The sequence below is a fragment of the Hakea prostrata genome, chromosome 4 (genome assembly GCF_041222555.1).
Source record: "Hakea prostrata isolate BN-2017 chromosome 4, UWA_Hpros_2, whole genome shotgun sequence".
In the NCBI taxonomy this organism is placed as follows: Eukaryota; Viridiplantae; Streptophyta; class Magnoliopsida; order Proteales; family Proteaceae; genus Hakea; species Hakea prostrata.
In genome coordinates this window covers 48,381,186-48,397,641 of record NC_142603.1, presented here as the reverse complement: position 1 = coordinate 48,397,641, position 16,456 = coordinate 48,381,186, and the positions used below count along the sequence as shown (strand labels likewise).

Sequence of the window (16,456 nt, the reverse complement as noted above, 5' to 3'; positions counted from 1 at the left end):
AGGCAAATCACGAGAATACTTTCGATTCTTGAATCCTAAAACCCCAGAAAAAGAACCATGGAAACCCTACCAAAATGAAGAACTCCAAATCAGCAGACTATTCAGAATGGAATGGAATGCAGGCTACTCCCTCTTAAGCCCTTGATCCTCAACCACCAGCGTCCGACTTAGTTGATCTCCTTGCTTGAGTTGCTCCGGGTTTCTGTGTGAGCAAACTCCATGATCCAACTCTCGAAACCTCTCTCTCTCCCAGTCGAGAAAAACCCTCTTCACACTTGTCCTCTTCAAACAAATGAATCAAACTATGCTGCAACCACATAGCATACTTCGGAAAAGCTCTACTCTGATACCACTGTTAGATAATCGGAAAAGCTCTGCTCTGATACCACTATCAGATAATTAATACCTCTCTCTCTCTCCCCAGTCAGAGAAAAACCCTCGTCACACTTGTCCTATTCAAACAAATGAATCAAACTATGCTGCAACCACATAGCATACTTCGGAACCCTCGTCACACTTGTCCTCTTCAAACAAATGAACACTCGCCGCACCACATAGCTACTTCGACCCTCGTCACACTTGTCCTCTTCAAACAAATGAATCAAACTAAGCTGCAACCACATAGCATACTCGGAAAAGCTCTGCTCTGATACCACTGTCAGATAATTAATACCCACCGGATAGAGCAATCAGCAAATAAAGAGAACACAAAAATTTATATGAAAAATCCTAAGCGGGAAAAACCACGGGCAAGAGAACTCCACTATTTAAATAATTAAATACAAGGAGGGAGAATACTCTTTGAGAATAGGAATATTCATTTTTTGGTGTATTTTACAAGAGGAGATGAGGCTTTCTTTATAGCCTCCCCTCTCGGGTCTCTCCCTTCTAGTCCCACATTAGGCGATGTGGGACTACATTTCAACAACTTGAACCTTGAATCGGACATGCGCCAGATTTCAGTAGCATCCTTGTGTTGTGGTGAGTTTACTAATGAATCAAGGTTGGATCTCGTTCTTTCAAGCGGCTCAGTGTTGATTCAGGCATGTCGATTTGAGAAATCTCTGAATTTAGAAATTTAAAAAAAAAAAATCTTATTTTTCTAACTGTAAGAATAAGATAGTTAAACACTAGAAACCTCTGTTTAATCAATGAAACCCTCAAGAACCAAGGCAAATCACGAGAATGAAGAACTCCAAATCAGTAGACTATTCAGAATGGAATGCAGACAATACCCTCTTAAGCCATTGATCCTCAACCACCAGCGTCCGATTTAGTTGATCTCCTTGCTTGAGTTGCTCCGGGTTTCTGTGCGAGCAAACTCCATAATCCAACTCTCGAAACCTCTCTCTCTCTCTCTCTCTCTCTCTCTCTCGAGCAAAACCCTCGTCACACCTGTCCTCTTCAAACAAGTGATGGCAACCCTCTTCGGCTATTCACCTTTTAATTCAAAACCTTCGATCACAACTGTCTCTCTTATGGATTTTGCTTGAGAGCAGTGCCTACGTGGCACTGCTCCAAGCAGCGGACATTCAGATATGGACTATGTAGATTTAAGGGTTTTAACGCACGGTTGAGTAATTTGGATTTGGTTTCTAGGATTACATTTAGAGTTCTGAATTTAGAGTTTGGGGTTGATTTACGGATGAACATGTAAAATATAACTCAATGATTACAGAACTAGATTTTCCCATAGGCCTTTGGATTTGTATTTTGATTTAGTATTTTGAAGTTTATGCCTTTCAGTTTGAGGGTTTGAATTTAGGCTTATTGGATGACAGTGATTGAGTTTATGATTTACACAATTAGATTTTTCCGGTTTGGGCTTATGGAATTGATGTGCCGAAATTCATGTTCAAAGTTTATGGGATAAGTTTGGATTCATTGTCTACTAAAAAAGAAAAAGAAAAAGAAAATAAGAGTTTAATCAATGTCTCAAAATATGAAGTTATGTGGGATTAAAGGCCAAATCTGTATGTATAAACATGCCTTTGCCACCCATACCCCTTCTAAAGCTACCAGCTTCAACCCAAAAAGAAAAAAGAAAAAAATAAATACCACCTCGATCGGACTCTTTTTCGCCTCATAAATATTTTTGAATTCTCTACAAGTCTATAGTCTCCATTCCTTAATTTCTATCTTAGTTGTCTTGTTTTCTTTGTGTTTTTCGAAAATGGAAGCCTCTTGGGGAGAAGAGATATGCATTACTGAGGGCTGCCAGGGACTCAGACTATGTCAAGAAAGTGTATGGTGGGTACTTCAATGTGTTTCAGAATGCATTTGCAGATGAAGAGAGTTAGAATTTCGTTTGAGAAAGAATTCTTCCACACTCAGATTAGTGAGTGGGAGATGTATATTAATATTATATAAATTACAATTCAAATATTTGAATTTGTACTACAACTTGTTTACAATCAAACTCTACAACTTGTAACTATAACTCAAACTCTTTTTTATTTGTTGGAGATAGGATCAATCAAGGATAGAGCTAGTTACGATAAATTTGAATTTGAATTTGAATTCAGAGACTTATCCTTTACAAAGATGAAACATGAGAAATGTTTAGGGTTGTCGATGGAGTGTTATTCCCTGACTTGGATGATCTTGATAAGTATCATGATTTTGTAATCAGTGGTAGTCCTTATGATGCTTATGAAAATGACTCATGGGTCTTGAAACTTTGCTTACTGCTGCGTAATCTCAGCTCCATGGGGAAGAAGGTGCTGGGGGCTTTGGCCATCAAATACCCTTTTATATGGGTTGAGCTTAGAGGCGGAGCTATTAGGGGCCCTAAATTTTTTCATTAAAGTTTTCTAATCCCTTGATATTTTTTTTCCCCTTTAATTTTCTTTTTTAAGTGTGAAATATAGTATTTGGCCCCTTTTTCAAGAATTCCTAAAAGTTTTTCCTAAAATTTCGTTTCTTCAATATCAATTTCGATCTTAGGTTTTATTTGTTGGACATTAAGAATTTTAGTATTCCCATATTTAGTTAATAGACTTCAAACCTATATTTTCTCTTACAATTTCTCTCTTATATTCTTTCTTTCATGATATGTTGAAGTTTTAGCCGTATCCTTTATTTGAATATATTTTTAATAATTTATCTATAATTGTGTTATCCATATTTTAATCCTCCTACTTACTTATATTTTAATTGTGAACCCCACGTCCAAATATGATAAAATAATTTAGAGATAGGACCCATATGGGTCTATACAATATACGTGATGAAAAGATATTAATGCTCGCCCGTCGGGTAGGTGAACTGGACTCATTATTCCCCTCCCCCCCCACCCCACCCCAATGTTTAATCCTAACTCTGCCCTGTTTGAGCTACTTCTTGTACTTTCTCAAAAAGTTCGTCTCTTCCTTGTTTTGGCATTTACATCTTGTGTTTTGTTTGTTTCATTGACTAGGTGTTGTGCCAAGCACTAGGTTGTAAGGTTGATAGAGCTTGTGGTGGATGGGACCTTGGGTTAAGGGAAGTCAACATGGTAGGGGAGCTGCCCCCTTATAGCATCTTTGATGGCCTACAAGAGATTCCATCAACTCTCACCATTATTGAGTGTCACCAAGATGAGGTACATAGGGGTGCAAGTTTGGCCCTAGCGGCCCTGACCCGCCCTAAGCCCGCCCTGAGCCCGAATAGGGCTTGGGCTAAAATTTTGGCCCTAAGGGCTGGTTAGGGCCAAAATATTCTGGCCCTGAACTAGGGCCAAGGGTGGGCCTGGGATTACTCAGCCGGCCCTTGATCCATCCCAAATCCGTCTCTGATTTTGGCTCTGATCTTGGCCCTGATTCTAGCCCTGATATTGGCCCTAATCTTGGTCTTGATCTAGCCCACGATTTTGGCCCTGATTTGAGTCTAGACCCTCCACCCATATGGAGAGGAATTAATTATAATCCACATGGGTGAATATTTGACATGTGTCAAATTTTAAAAACATTATCATGTTTTGTAAAAAATAAATTATATCTTTATTGCCAATGCAGTGTTGGTTGAGCGGTAAAGATCCATACTTTTCAGTGGAGAGGTATTGGATTCGACCTTTGCGGATGGCATTTCAATTCCAAAATTAAAAAAGAGCCGTACCAAAAAAAACATAATTTATATCTTTATTACCAATGTAGTAAGCATCCATCTGATTATGGTCCGATCCCAAACCTAATTTTGGCTTTAGTCTTAATGTTAATTTGATCCTGATCATGTATTAGATTTTTACCCTAATCTTCATTTTAACATGCTATAAGTCTCGACTTTGACATTCAATCATTTTGATCATATTAGACTATGAATTCACTTTTTATATTATTTTTAAGATGATTTTTATTTTTTGAATTAAGTCATTTTTAGTTCAAAAAAATCATTGACTTTTTTTTCCGACTAAGGCGAGATAAGATATTAGTGAAGAGGTTCTAATTCTTGTTTCTCCTTTAAATATTCTTCCTGAGATTCTTTCTGATGATCCTCCCTTAGAACATAGAGTGATCGGACAAGAACAGGTGGTGGATCAGAATAATGATATACAGGGGGAGCAACGGCCTCTAAAGACTAATCAAAGGCGATCGATAAGAGAAGGCCTCCTCTACACCGAACCAATCAGAAGCTCAAACTCCTAGTCCTAAGGCAACAGTTTCTGGTGAGTCTACTGCTGAACCATCTCTTGATCCCACTTTGGACATACCAATTACATTGGAAAAAAAGAAAGGGCAATGGTTGCAAGTTCCAGAAGCCGAATTTAAGGCAATTGCTCAAGGTATTTGTGAGGTACTATGGCTAACGGGCTGCTTAAAGAACTTGGATCAGATTTGGAGATACCTATATGATAGCAAATCAGCAATTAGCATAATGTCTGAACCTCCTGCTGAGTCAATACCCTGGGTTCACGGGGCAGCCAAAGTTAAGAAACTTGTTGTTCCTGTAGGCTTCCTTGTTGGCGTTACTGCAATTTCAGGAGCTTTTGTTGCTGAAAATGATGCGGTAGGTATGAAAGCTTCCTCATTCATGTCTTGCTTATTTGTCTGCTGTTAGCATCTGGAATTTTACTGTTTCTGTTGCAATGGGTGATCTCATGCTTAACTGCAGGGACGTGCTTATAATACATTTCCAATGATGGGTGATACTTGGGTTCCGGATGATATTTTCAGCATGGAGCCATTCCTCCGCAACTTCTTTGAGAATACATCACTGGTCCAGGTATAATTTCCATACCAACATTGCTTAGTTGAGTACTCTGGTTTTGTATTTCTTTTTTTCTCTTATTTTTTGTTTTTCTTGTCATGATAGGAGAATTGGCTTTTTGGAAGGAGGAATTCTAGGTTCTTGAGTTGATTATCCACCATCCCCCCCCCCCCCCCCTCTGAATTCCTTCAAAAGTCCCCCAATATATAAAAAGGAGAACTTTTGCTTATAGTTTCTATGAAAAGTTGAGTTGAGCTTGCTTCCATGCTGTCGGTTTAGAGAGTTTCCCTTGGTGATTCGTTCCCATAAAACAGTTAGTAGTTGAGTGGAGGCCATCTATTTTTTCTTTGAGTGAGTCTGCTTGGTGGTATTATGACTGGTAAGGACTATGAAGAGGACTTCATTCATAAACTTGAAGGAAACTACAAACACAGCAAAGAAAAGGAAAAAATACAAAAGATAACTGCATGAAACACAAGGTTCGATCTGAACCAAAGGGTGGAAATTGACCAAATGTCATACATGCAATAGACATTGTCATCCTGGCTAAGGAATGGGTCAAGCCCAAACCCTTAGAAAGGTGGTTGTAACAACCACAATAACATTTAAGCTCAAGGAATAGCCATCCATGACATTTATCAAATCCTTGACTTCTGCTGCAAAGATGGCCTAACATTATTCGACCAAAATTTTGTATTTTAAAGGTGAATAATGTGTGCAAAAGTGTATGAAACAACATTCTTGGAGTTCCAATTGGCCAGGATTAACGGTGAATAATGTGTGCATAAGTGTATGAAACAACATTCTTGGAGTTCCAATTGGTCAAGACTAAATTGTTTTGCTATTAATGTATTAAGATTCAGATAAATCCGGGTTGCACTTCAGTGTTACGCATTAATGAGCTGCCGACTCAACCAAGATTTTGATCTTGACCGTCCGTTTCAATTTTTAACACCTTCAAAGTGGACGGTCGAGCGTCAGTGGCATTCAAATTCAACGAATCCTGGGGAGTTAGGATTTTGGGAATTGCCGTTTGGCTTAGCAAAAAATCAGTGCTACATTGGTTATTTGTACTTGTAAGATTTCTATCCCCCAACTACACACAAACACAATGAAACATCTTTTTTTTTTTACCTCAAGCTACGTTCCATGAGAACTGCTGCTTTCTTTCATTTCTATCGGGGATGTGTTTGCAAGGACGAAGTCAATTAAGTGGTAAAGCTTCAGTGTCTTTCGATTGTTCATGCAACTGCTAAGCCTTTCTTTCATTTTGCCAAATGGAAGTGCTTAAATTTCATAAACTAATACTCGATTTGATTCATATGATGGGATTACTTCATTGTCCTAAACGTAACCGGCCTGGGGCTCCTACATAGCAGATTACTTACCACACGACCAGGGAATCCACCCTCTGAAACTTTTAGTCATCACCCAATGCAATGATAGGTACCAACAATAAATCCACAATGATATTGGCTTCGTCTACACAGATGAAGAGTCACAACAAACAAACATCACGATGAATCAAACCAGGCACGGTTGGGACTAGCTAACCACATTACCACTAGTTGTCTGGTTACAGTATCAGTTGATATACAGAACACTATGTATAACCATGCAATTTTTCCAAAATAAAATCATTCAAGGCAATTCAAACCAGAATCCGATACATCTATCTATATATTGAATACAGTGAAACCTCAGTGAAACCTCTTGGACCGACGAACAAATCCCATTCCAAAACAGACAAGTAACAATCATGGCTAGATTACCAACTCCTAGCAAAATTGTCAGTGCAAGACCATTAGCGGCCCCTGCCACGCCCACGCCCACGTCCACGGCCCCGACCACGTCCCATTGGTCTCCCTGTGGAAGAATTTAAAAGGTGAAAAGCAAGAACAAGAAGCAACAGGCTATGAAACAAGTAATTATAGTGAAAAAAAAAAAACCCAGTGAATTTTACAATACCAGCAGTTGCCTTTTTGGGTTTGACCCTGGGTGTCTCTTCCACCAGTAAGGTTTCAAGATTTAAACTGTCCGGAAGTATATAATATCGGATGTTGTTGCCTCGCACACTAAGGTGATCAAGAGTTACTGGATTCTTTCCCTTCAGTGTCAGTTTTACAGTCTTCAAATGGGTATTCATGCTAATATCCACTCCTGGAATGACATGCAGCAAAGCCATCAGTTAAATTTTAAAAGACCAAAAACCATTCCATAAAACTGCACTTTCCAGCCACTACTTTTAAAAAGTCAGTAACCCAGAAAATACAAAACCAGGGAAATTTTCAACTTTGGTCCAAACATAAACTCTGCAAACACTCAATTGTCTTCAAGGGTGTTAGATTACCTGATCATAACACTAAACAGCAGGAATTAAATCACCATATTCCCTAGTCAATAAATTGTCTTGTACTCTTCTTCTCATCATAAAGAAGAAAAAACAAAAGTTCTGCTCAATAAAATTAGCAAAGTGGAAAGATTGACTCATCATACCCAAAGATAACTCCAGAACTTAATCAAAAGCAATAAAGATAGTCATCCAAAAATTAAGGCAATGCAGACATGAACGAATCCATTGAACCCCGAACACAACTCTGCCCAATTTTGAATTAGCTCCAATTGCAATGATCCATGATGTGCATGGCAATAATGCCTTTGGATAATGGCATAGAAGTCATTCTCATATTATTTGAGAAAACCTGTTCACTACCCTATCTTTAACAACTTTAGGGAATAAAACAGAAGGACAAGCGAAACATATCAAGCATAATACAAGAACTCCCAAGACCTCACCAGCGGATATCTCGCTTTCTCCTGTTGGCAAGATGAGACGATATGCTTAGCACACAGGATATTGAGTCTCGGCTCTCAAACTTTGAACTTTAAGCATTAATACATTAATATATGGTACATACATAAGCCATTTTAAGGTTTCGCTTAAATGTAGCAGTTTCCAACTTAGGGTCCGAAGTGGAACTCAAATTCATACACTTTTTCTAAATAAATCTGCAATTACCAGTGGGTTTAGAATGGGTAAAATAGGTTGCACAGCAAGTTTTAGCCCCAGATGACCCCTAATGTTCTGCAAGTTGGAAACCCAAGTTAAAGAAAAAAAATTCCACCAACTCAGCGAGATCTCGAGCCAACTCACTCTTTTAGAGTAGGCAAGAAAGGCCACGAGATCAGGATCTTCAAGCATGGTGTCAAATTCTAAATATACTTACAGAAGTGCCATTAAGACTTCAGAGTTTGAATAGAAGACCGTGCCCAGCAACTGTAAGGGGGCGTTTGGTTCCGCGTTTCCCTGGAATTAGATTCCAGGGAATCATGATATTAGAAAAAAAAGAGTGTTTGGTTCACATGTTGAGTCGGAATCTAGGTTCATTTGGAATCAACATTTTACACTAAAAATTGGAATCACTTGGAAACCCCCTCAAGAGGTGGTTTCCAAATAGTCACCCTTTGGAACCCACATATAAATACGGGTGTTGAATCACCCATTATCGTGAAATCCAGAAAAGGGTTCTCGTTCTCGCGAAGTCTCTTCCGTCGCCCAGGTTCTAGGGTTCTCGCGAGTCTCTTCCGTCGCCGAGCTCCAATGTTGGGCTTCTTGAGCTTCAACGCAAGTTCAGTTGCAGGTTGCCTCTTCTGTCGCCGAGCCCCATTTGTACAAAATGACACCTATGTTTTGGGGAAGTTTTGGTTCAGCTCGATAGTTCAGCTCCTGCTACCGCATCACAAGGTTGAGCTTCTTCTTCTTCAAAATCAACATCTGTCACGCGAACCTCATCCTTGAGCTCCATCGCGAGAGTTGATCTACGATTTGGCTTCCATTCTTCAATGTTATCGTTGATCTTGCATCAACCTGGTCCTGCATCTTCTTCTTCCGTCAAATCAGTGAAAAAGAATCGGTTTTTTCTTCTATGTTCAAAGTATTTTTATTATGTTTTCATGGTAGATAACGACTCCTTGTCTTCTCGAACTAAAAAAATCGACTCAGTTTCGCTCTCCTTTCCCCCTCTTCTTCTCTGCTTCCTTTTCTTCTCCAGTATTTTGTTCCTCTTCTGAATCTATTGAAATTAACTGCTAATAGTAATTGTTAGATTCTCGGGGAAATGAGGTCCCACGGTTCAGAAGTTATCAACTTGCAATATTTTTGTGTTTCATGTTTTCTGGTTTTTATCAGGAATAGGTAGTTGATTATGTTATCTTCAGATTTTTTTTTTTGTCCATATTTAGTAGAAGGTTTTATTTCTAGTTCACCTTTTTAGTGGGTGTGGTCGATTTCTTCCTAAATTCATAGGTATCTCAATAGTGGAATCAATGGATGGGTGGGCTGCCGGTGATGTTTTCCAACTTAGGTTAGGTTCGTATGGGTTGTTTAGGAGACACAAGTTCTCCAATTAGGGTTTTGAGATTCTCAAATTTCAAGAACCAGCTGGTTTTTAGGGTTAGGCTGTTAAAAAAGCATGGTGTTAGGATTGAAAGTCAAAGGAGTATCTTGAGTATATATGAAGTTGGTGATTTCTGATAGCTGGTTTATGAGATCTAGGGTTGTTGATGGTGAGCATCTCGGTGCTCAAACAGATGGGTTAAGACTTCAGGGAAAGGCAAACAGGTGAAAGATGGGACAGGGAAGAGCTCAGTCTTCAAAAAACCTGCTTTAGAACCTGTTCTTCACTGGTGGATGTCGATTTGATGAAGATGTGGGCTGAATCCACAGCCACAGCAAGGATGTTGGACTTGAACCACCAACAACTTTCAATGCCCCCTCGGATTTTAAAGATCAAGGATCCCAGGCCTCTTGGACTTTAAACATCAAGCTACCGATCCAATCTTAGACTCAGAGCAGACAATCTCAGAGGGAAAACAGCAGAGCTGAATAGCAAACGTCAAGTTATATCTTCACCTTATTGATTTTTTATTTTTTATTTTTTTCTTGGGGGTGGAAAAGAAAAATTCGGGGTGGGTGGGGGGGGGTTTACAAGTGGAGGCCATAGACCTTTCATACTACAAAATATGATGTGGAAACCTGAAGGAATGAGGACTCCCGAGCCCAGCCTGAAATGTACTAAAAGACTGTTGTGCCCTTCAACTTAAGTTGAACCAATCACTGCCTAAAATCTTAATGCCATGATGGACAAGTTTTTTTATTGATGCAATTAGATATTCCTAAGAGTTACTGAAGCTTCTAACCAAGTGAACCCTAGAGTTGATTGTTAAAGATCATTAGCTTCTAAATATGCATTATCCTCTAGCTTACTTCCTTGAATTTGTATTCTCTCCACACAAAAACACACTTTTATTTAATTTCCATTGAAAATTCTAATTTAGAGTTTATGAGGCTGGAAATGATGTTTGTTTCCCATTTGTAATAGAATCTAAGTTGGCAGCCGAACTTTTTAGTGTGCTAAATTTGGACCCCAGAGTATGTCTTTTAATGAAGACCCATAAATCTAAGAATTTAATGTCCATTGTAATCTTTTAATTTGTTTTTGAGCTCTGACATATAGATTTCCTGATAGATAACTTCCAGTTTCTTGTTCCTTATGCATATGTTAAGAATAGTTGAGTGATGATTCAGAATGTACTACATATTCAAAATTTCTAATATTATCTTGTTACTTCGTCTGTGAGCTTGAATACGATGCAAATGAGATTGGCAACTCGAGTGTTCAGCCTGAGACTAATACAGCTGACATGTCGTCTACCCATCCATCTCCATCTGAAAGTAGTCGATCTCGAAGTAGGCAAAGAGGTGATGACCGGTCTGAAAATTCCAACAAGAAGAAGAAAGGAGTTGAGAAAGTAGTGGGTCCCTTGGAGAATATCTCTGTTGCTTTGATAGACCTGGTGAAGATTGCTCATGAGAGGGTTGCTGTTGAGAAGGCAGCTGTGGAGAAGGCTGCAGCTGACAAGGCTGAAGGCAACATTGGGGAACTTCTATGTGATGCCATTAATGTAGTCACGGAGATTGACATAGGGACTTGGATGCGTGCAAAAGACTTCTTTTTAAATCACATCCACCTTGCGGGTGCACTACTTTCGGAGAAAAAGGAGGATAGGGCAACCGTCATCAAGTTCTTAGAAAAATATGCCTGATTACCTAAAAGCTGAGATGGGTTTGTCTTCTATTATTTACTTGATCTTTACTACAGTGATGGATGCAACATAATATCATAACTTCTCCTATCTTGATCTTTGGTATGTAAAATGGAAATGTTAGATGTGCATAATTTTGTAAACATTCAACCTAACACAGAATTGAAGATATATAGGTATAGAGGTTAAAGAACCTGATCGAAAGAGGGTTTGATTTACTTGGGCAGCCTGCTCTTGTGTTCTATTGTTGTTGTTTCCCATTCTTGAAGTGGAAAGAAACTAAGAGAAAAGGCAAATTAAGATATGAAAAATGCACATGAATCTAGCTTTGAGAGGGTTGAAAGCTTGAACAACAGAGAAGTGGCTTAGAGGAAGAATATATGGTTAAGCATGCCAGGGAAACATTCACTTATCACAATATATGGTAGCAAATGTTGTTCTCTATGTAATCTTTTCTCTATTGACGTGCATTGCCATTGAGAAGTGGGAGGGGTGGGGAGTCGGACACAGCCTCCTGTAGCATGTCATGTTGTACACCCTTGGTCAACGATTTGGTTATTTTCAGCTCTGATTGCAATCTCTGTGTGTGTGTGTGTGTGTGTGACATACAACCCCCCACCCCTGCCAAAAAAACAAAAGATTGTATAAGTGAAAAGAGAAATGAAATTTTTTCGTTGCTACATTGGCCAGCTTCCTGATTAATTTGCTGACTGTTTATATACTTTTTTTGCAGGGTCACATTGATAGTCATCCTGTTGGTTGTCATTTATATTGTGGTTGCAGTTGTTTGCCATGGACCTACATTGCCTTCATGCCTGAAATGAGAAAGTGTTGATTGGGTTTGAGATAGCAGTTTCATCATTGCACAGATTTTGAAGGCTGAAGATGACATGGAAGATAGCATTTCTCAATGTCCTGTGTTACTTCATATTCTGTTGCTGTTGTTTGTTAAATTTGTGTGGTCTTTTTTCTTATGGAGATTTCAGCTATTCTGCTTGCTGGTGGCTGGAATGGTTTATGGGAGTTGGACAACATCGATGTTTTGATGTAGGTTTTTGGCGGTTGACATGTAGGGTTACAATTGGAATTCCTGCAGTTTTGACACCTTGGTTTGTCATCCCACAATTGGTGGGAAGGTATGGATTTGATGTTTGATATGAACATTGTATTCTCCTTGTTAACCAACTAGACTCATTGAATGTGTACAAATACTTTTGTATAACATACAAAAAAAAGATGGCCGGGTTACTAAATCCTGTGCTAATGAGGAAACCCACCTTTCCTATTGCCATGTACATTGTGCAGGCTAATGTTTTTCCCTTGGAAGATTAATCTGGGATATCCATACATTACAACTAACGAGTTTATAAATTATGTGTAGCAAATCTTGTTTATGGTTCAAAAATTTCCATTCTTGAAGGCTGTGATAGTAGGTGGGATCCAGATAATCCAAGATCATAATAACCAACATAAACATTTTTTGATTCAAAGTTACTGCTTTAAATATAGGTGTTATGGTTTAAATGTCTAGGTATGACCTAAATTTAGAAATGCATGCTTTCTAACTATCATGATTTATGCATTCCTTTTTTAATCCAAGTTTTCTCTGTTTGGGTATTACCAGAAGCAGCCATCAAATTTCTTTCAAATGAAAACTGAGCGCCCTTAGGTGGTTGCAAGGAAAATTAAAGGAGAGCTAAATGAAAGTTATCCAAAGAAATATAATTAGGTCATTGAGTTCAGTGTTTATGTTATTGTGTTTTGCATACAAATATTTTGGATTTTGAAAGTGTAAAATAAAAATTACAGTTAGAAATATCATACTAGATATAAATATGGTAAGAAATTTGAAGATTTTCAAACAGAAAGAGAACCAAACAGAACCCTAAGTTTTGGGGAGCCCTGACAGTAGGGTAGAACCGATGAAATCGACAAATAGATTTTAAGACATAAATCGCAAGCTTTAACAAGGAAAGGGCTAGAGATGAACCTGTGATAGTGCCATGAACAACAGTTCCGTTCTTGAGTTCGATCGAAACAGTCTCGTTGTTCAACTTCATCAAAAACCTTTCGTTCAAATGATTTTCAGATCAAAATATAAGAGAAAATCAAAAGAATGTTAGATTACTGCATACATGAACAATAAACTCAAAAAGAAAATGGAAGTAGAAGCTCACCTGACAAGCTTCATCTTGGCGAGGAAGAGTGTTACTAGGGCTTGAAAAAAAAGCTAGAGAAGACGCCGCGAGAGTTCAGAGTAGAACCTCAAAAATAATCTTCCAGTACTCCTTTTTCTTCACTCACCATTTACGCTTACACGGGGTTTAGGGGGTAGGGCTTTGACGCAAAAGAGAGAAGTGTATATGCATTCCATGGACCCCGAATCTGAACTGTGCGGTTTGTTGACCTAAACATTTTTTATGGAGGACCAATCCTATACCGATCTAACGGTCAAGAGCCAACCTCGCCCCACACCATTCCCTTTCCATTAACTCATGGTCGGGCTGGTTCACTACCAAGTCAGGTTGGACATGGTTCGTGTGAATAAATAACATTGGCTAGCTATGGTCAAGCTGAAAGAGTCTCTACATAGAGATTAAGTCAAAGAAGCGTTGAAGGAAACAACCACCCAATCCGTTAATGGCTTGATCTAGGGCAATGATTTTCGCAGCAATGGCTCAATTAGAGTCAATCAAAGGTTGTAAGTGGGAACGTACTCTCGAAGGAAACTAAAGTTACATTCGATGGTCTAGATTGATCAGCAAATGAAATACGCAGGATAAGCAGCTCAAGGTAACTTGTATATAAACCTACCTTTTGAATTTGCGAGGTAGGAGCAATCTTCTATTACTATTATTTGCACTCTGAGAAGCTTGCTCGTAGCATTCACTGTTGTGTCTAGACTAATTTGATCGTTGGAGGCGGTTCTTCGACCGACTCAAGGTCGGGCCGTTTAAACTCTTCTATGAGCATAGGTTCTCCAGCTGATTAGGTAGCACATACTACTTTCGAACACAACAAAACTACTTAAGTTCTGCTTTCCTTGAGGGTAGTATATACCACTACCCCACCCATCATTCCACCACCGCTATCCCTTTCCTCACTTTGGTCCCACTCTTTTCTCTTCTTCCCTTTGCAAACCTGTCTCAGCTGAACTAAACCCCCCCTAGGGGGTGCTAGTCGGTGCATTGTCGCCATGTAACTGGAACAGTCAAGGTTGGGGTTGAGGATGAGTTATTGATCAGCTAACGTGTCTCTCTTTGGACGATCGGTTTTGAACATCAACTACAGTGATGGATTTCCACCATGTTTATGCTTACCAACCGAAGTTATTTTTCTTTTGATTCTGCTTAAGATTTCAAAATAATCTCATATTTTCTTACTGTTTCTCTGTATGCTCTACGGACTGAACCACTCTTTGTGACAAGACTACCAGTTACTGCTAAAATAACTCTCACCTACTGAATCATGCCCTTTTTTTTCTCAATTTACCCTGTTTCGTTGCTGCACTTTTGTTGTATGTAATATTCTCTTGCAGGTCACTGAAGTGCAGTTTTCAGGGGTTCTTTCATTTTTTTTCTCTCCTCTTTTCTTGACGGAGCTTGTTAGTCGGTGGGTTGATTGTGTACACGAGTGCAATGAAAAGACACCCGAGTTCGGCTGGTTCTCGCTTCCCATACTCTAGACAACATCTTGCTCCATCCTACACCAACATATCGTTCGCTCAAGACCATGAAAGGTACTCATCAAGGGACCCTCATAAGGGCTTTTCAACCTCAAGCACTGTGGGGTGGAAGGAAATCGGTTCAACAACCAAACATTCCAATGTCTCTACAAGATGTATGGACTCTAAAACTTTGTTCGGTATGGTGATTGAAGAACATGAGGAACAAATCTTTGAGGTCTATAGAAGGTTGGTTGATCTATGGGTACCACTGGGGGCTATAGACATCTCGTTCATCGGTAAAGCTGGTTTTCGTGCAACCTATGTGTTGGAAGTCAACATGAATGAAGTTTTATCCATGGCACCGTGGTGGGTGGAGAAGAAGTTTATGCATTTGGCATTGAATCCTATCCCGAAGATCAACAGCAACCAAGTTAAGCCTCCAATCCCAATTTGGATCCAGCTGCAAGACATCCGGTTTGATTGTTTCGAGTACGGGATGATATTGAAGGCTGCTAATGAAGTTGGAAAAGTGGTAGAACTCCAGCTTGAAATTGCAAGAATGGGGTTACCTGAAGGCTCACCAAGGGCCAAGATTATGCTGAATATTAATATTCCTGTGAAGTTGTATGCTCTGATAGTCAACAAAGGTGATGAATGGGTCCATGTGAAGTTGCAATACGAACTTCTCTTCATTTGTGAGGAGTGTGGAAGAATTACTCACCCAACAGGTCAATGTCCTATGGCTGAAGATAATGCTATGTCTCTGTCTCAAAATGGTGTGAAAATCTATCAGAAACTAACCACATAACCTATCAAATTTGTCGAATCCTGTCATCCTTTTCGTTGGAAAATCTCTACAAACTCAATGCTTCGGTTAAGGAGTTCCCATCTGAATGCAAAAGAAACTCGCGGAGGGAAGCACTCGGGTGGAGAAGACAAGAAGTTTGAAGACACAGGGTTTGAAAGAATCTGAAAAAAAGTTGCAAAAGTAGTTATAAAATCAAGATTAAGAACCAGAAGATTGATCCAAAGGCTAAACAGAAGGTGTCGAAAGGTTATGGGGAGGGCATGGTGATGATAGGAGAGTCGGTGATTGCTGACAAGTTGAAAGGGAAAGAACAAGATCAATAACATGATCAAGATGAAAACATGGCTCCCAAGGACACCAAGGCACTAGAATGCCGGTTCATTCTATTAACATGACTCAAGATGAGGAATCTGTTACGAAGATTCAGAATATTAGCTTGATTCCAGAGCTAGTGTTTGATATGGGAAATTCGGACGTGGGACTAGATGTCCTTAATGGGGAAAAAGAAGACTATTCTGGTAACAATGAGAAGATGGTTTTCTTGGAAGGAAAACGTTTGGGAGTCGATGAACCTATTGAAGTAATTGAAACAAAAGGGTGCTGGATCGGCTGGAACGGGTAGAAAAGGTTACAATTTAGTCTTTGCACACAAACTCGGTCATCTTTAATTCAAACCAAAAAGATGCGAAAGG

At 39.2% G+C, this 16,456-nt stretch overlaps 2 protein-coding genes across 2 annotated transcripts; one reads left to right on the top strand and one right to left on the bottom strand.

Annotated features, from left to right (window-relative positions):
• Positions 1–6,533: 6,533 nt before the first annotated feature.
• LOC149019263 (small nuclear ribonucleoprotein SmD1a-like) lies at positions 6,534–13,667 on the bottom strand. The gene is made up of 4 exons (XM_089153294.1): positions 13,467–13,667; positions 13,280–13,356; positions 7,153–7,344; positions 6,534–7,050 (listed from the first exon to the last, which is right to left on the bottom strand). Exons 1-4 carry the CDS (start codon positions 13,478–13,480, stop codon positions 6,989–6,991), a joined length of 345 nt encoding a protein of 114 aa, XP_089009420.1. The 5' UTR covers positions 13,481–13,667; the 3' UTR covers positions 6,534–6,988.
• Positions 13,668–15,155: 1,488 nt separating this feature from the next.
• On the top strand, positions 15,156–15,764 carry LOC149019262 (uncharacterized). The gene has a single exon (XM_089154076.1). The coding sequence runs from the start codon at positions 15,156–15,158 to the stop codon at positions 15,762–15,764; it is 609 nt and encodes a 202-aa protein (XP_089010202.1).
• Positions 15,765–16,456: the final 692 nt, after the last annotated feature.

Bases quoted from the DNA above. Each gene is read 5' to 3' on its own strand.
- LOC149019263 (XM_089153294.1), bottom strand. The intron at 7,345-13,279 runs GTTCATCTCTAG...ATGTCATTCCAG, and splicing joins TGTTCATGGCACTATCACAG to GAGTGGATATTAGCATGAAT. The intron at 7,051-7,152 runs GTATTGTAAAAT...ATTCTTCCACAG, and splicing joins ACCCAAAAAGGCAACTGCTG to GGAGACCAATGGGACGTGGT.
- LOC149019262 (XM_089154076.1), top strand. From the start codon at position 15,156: ATGGTGATTGAAGAACATGAGGAACAAATCTTTGAGGTCTATAGAAGG.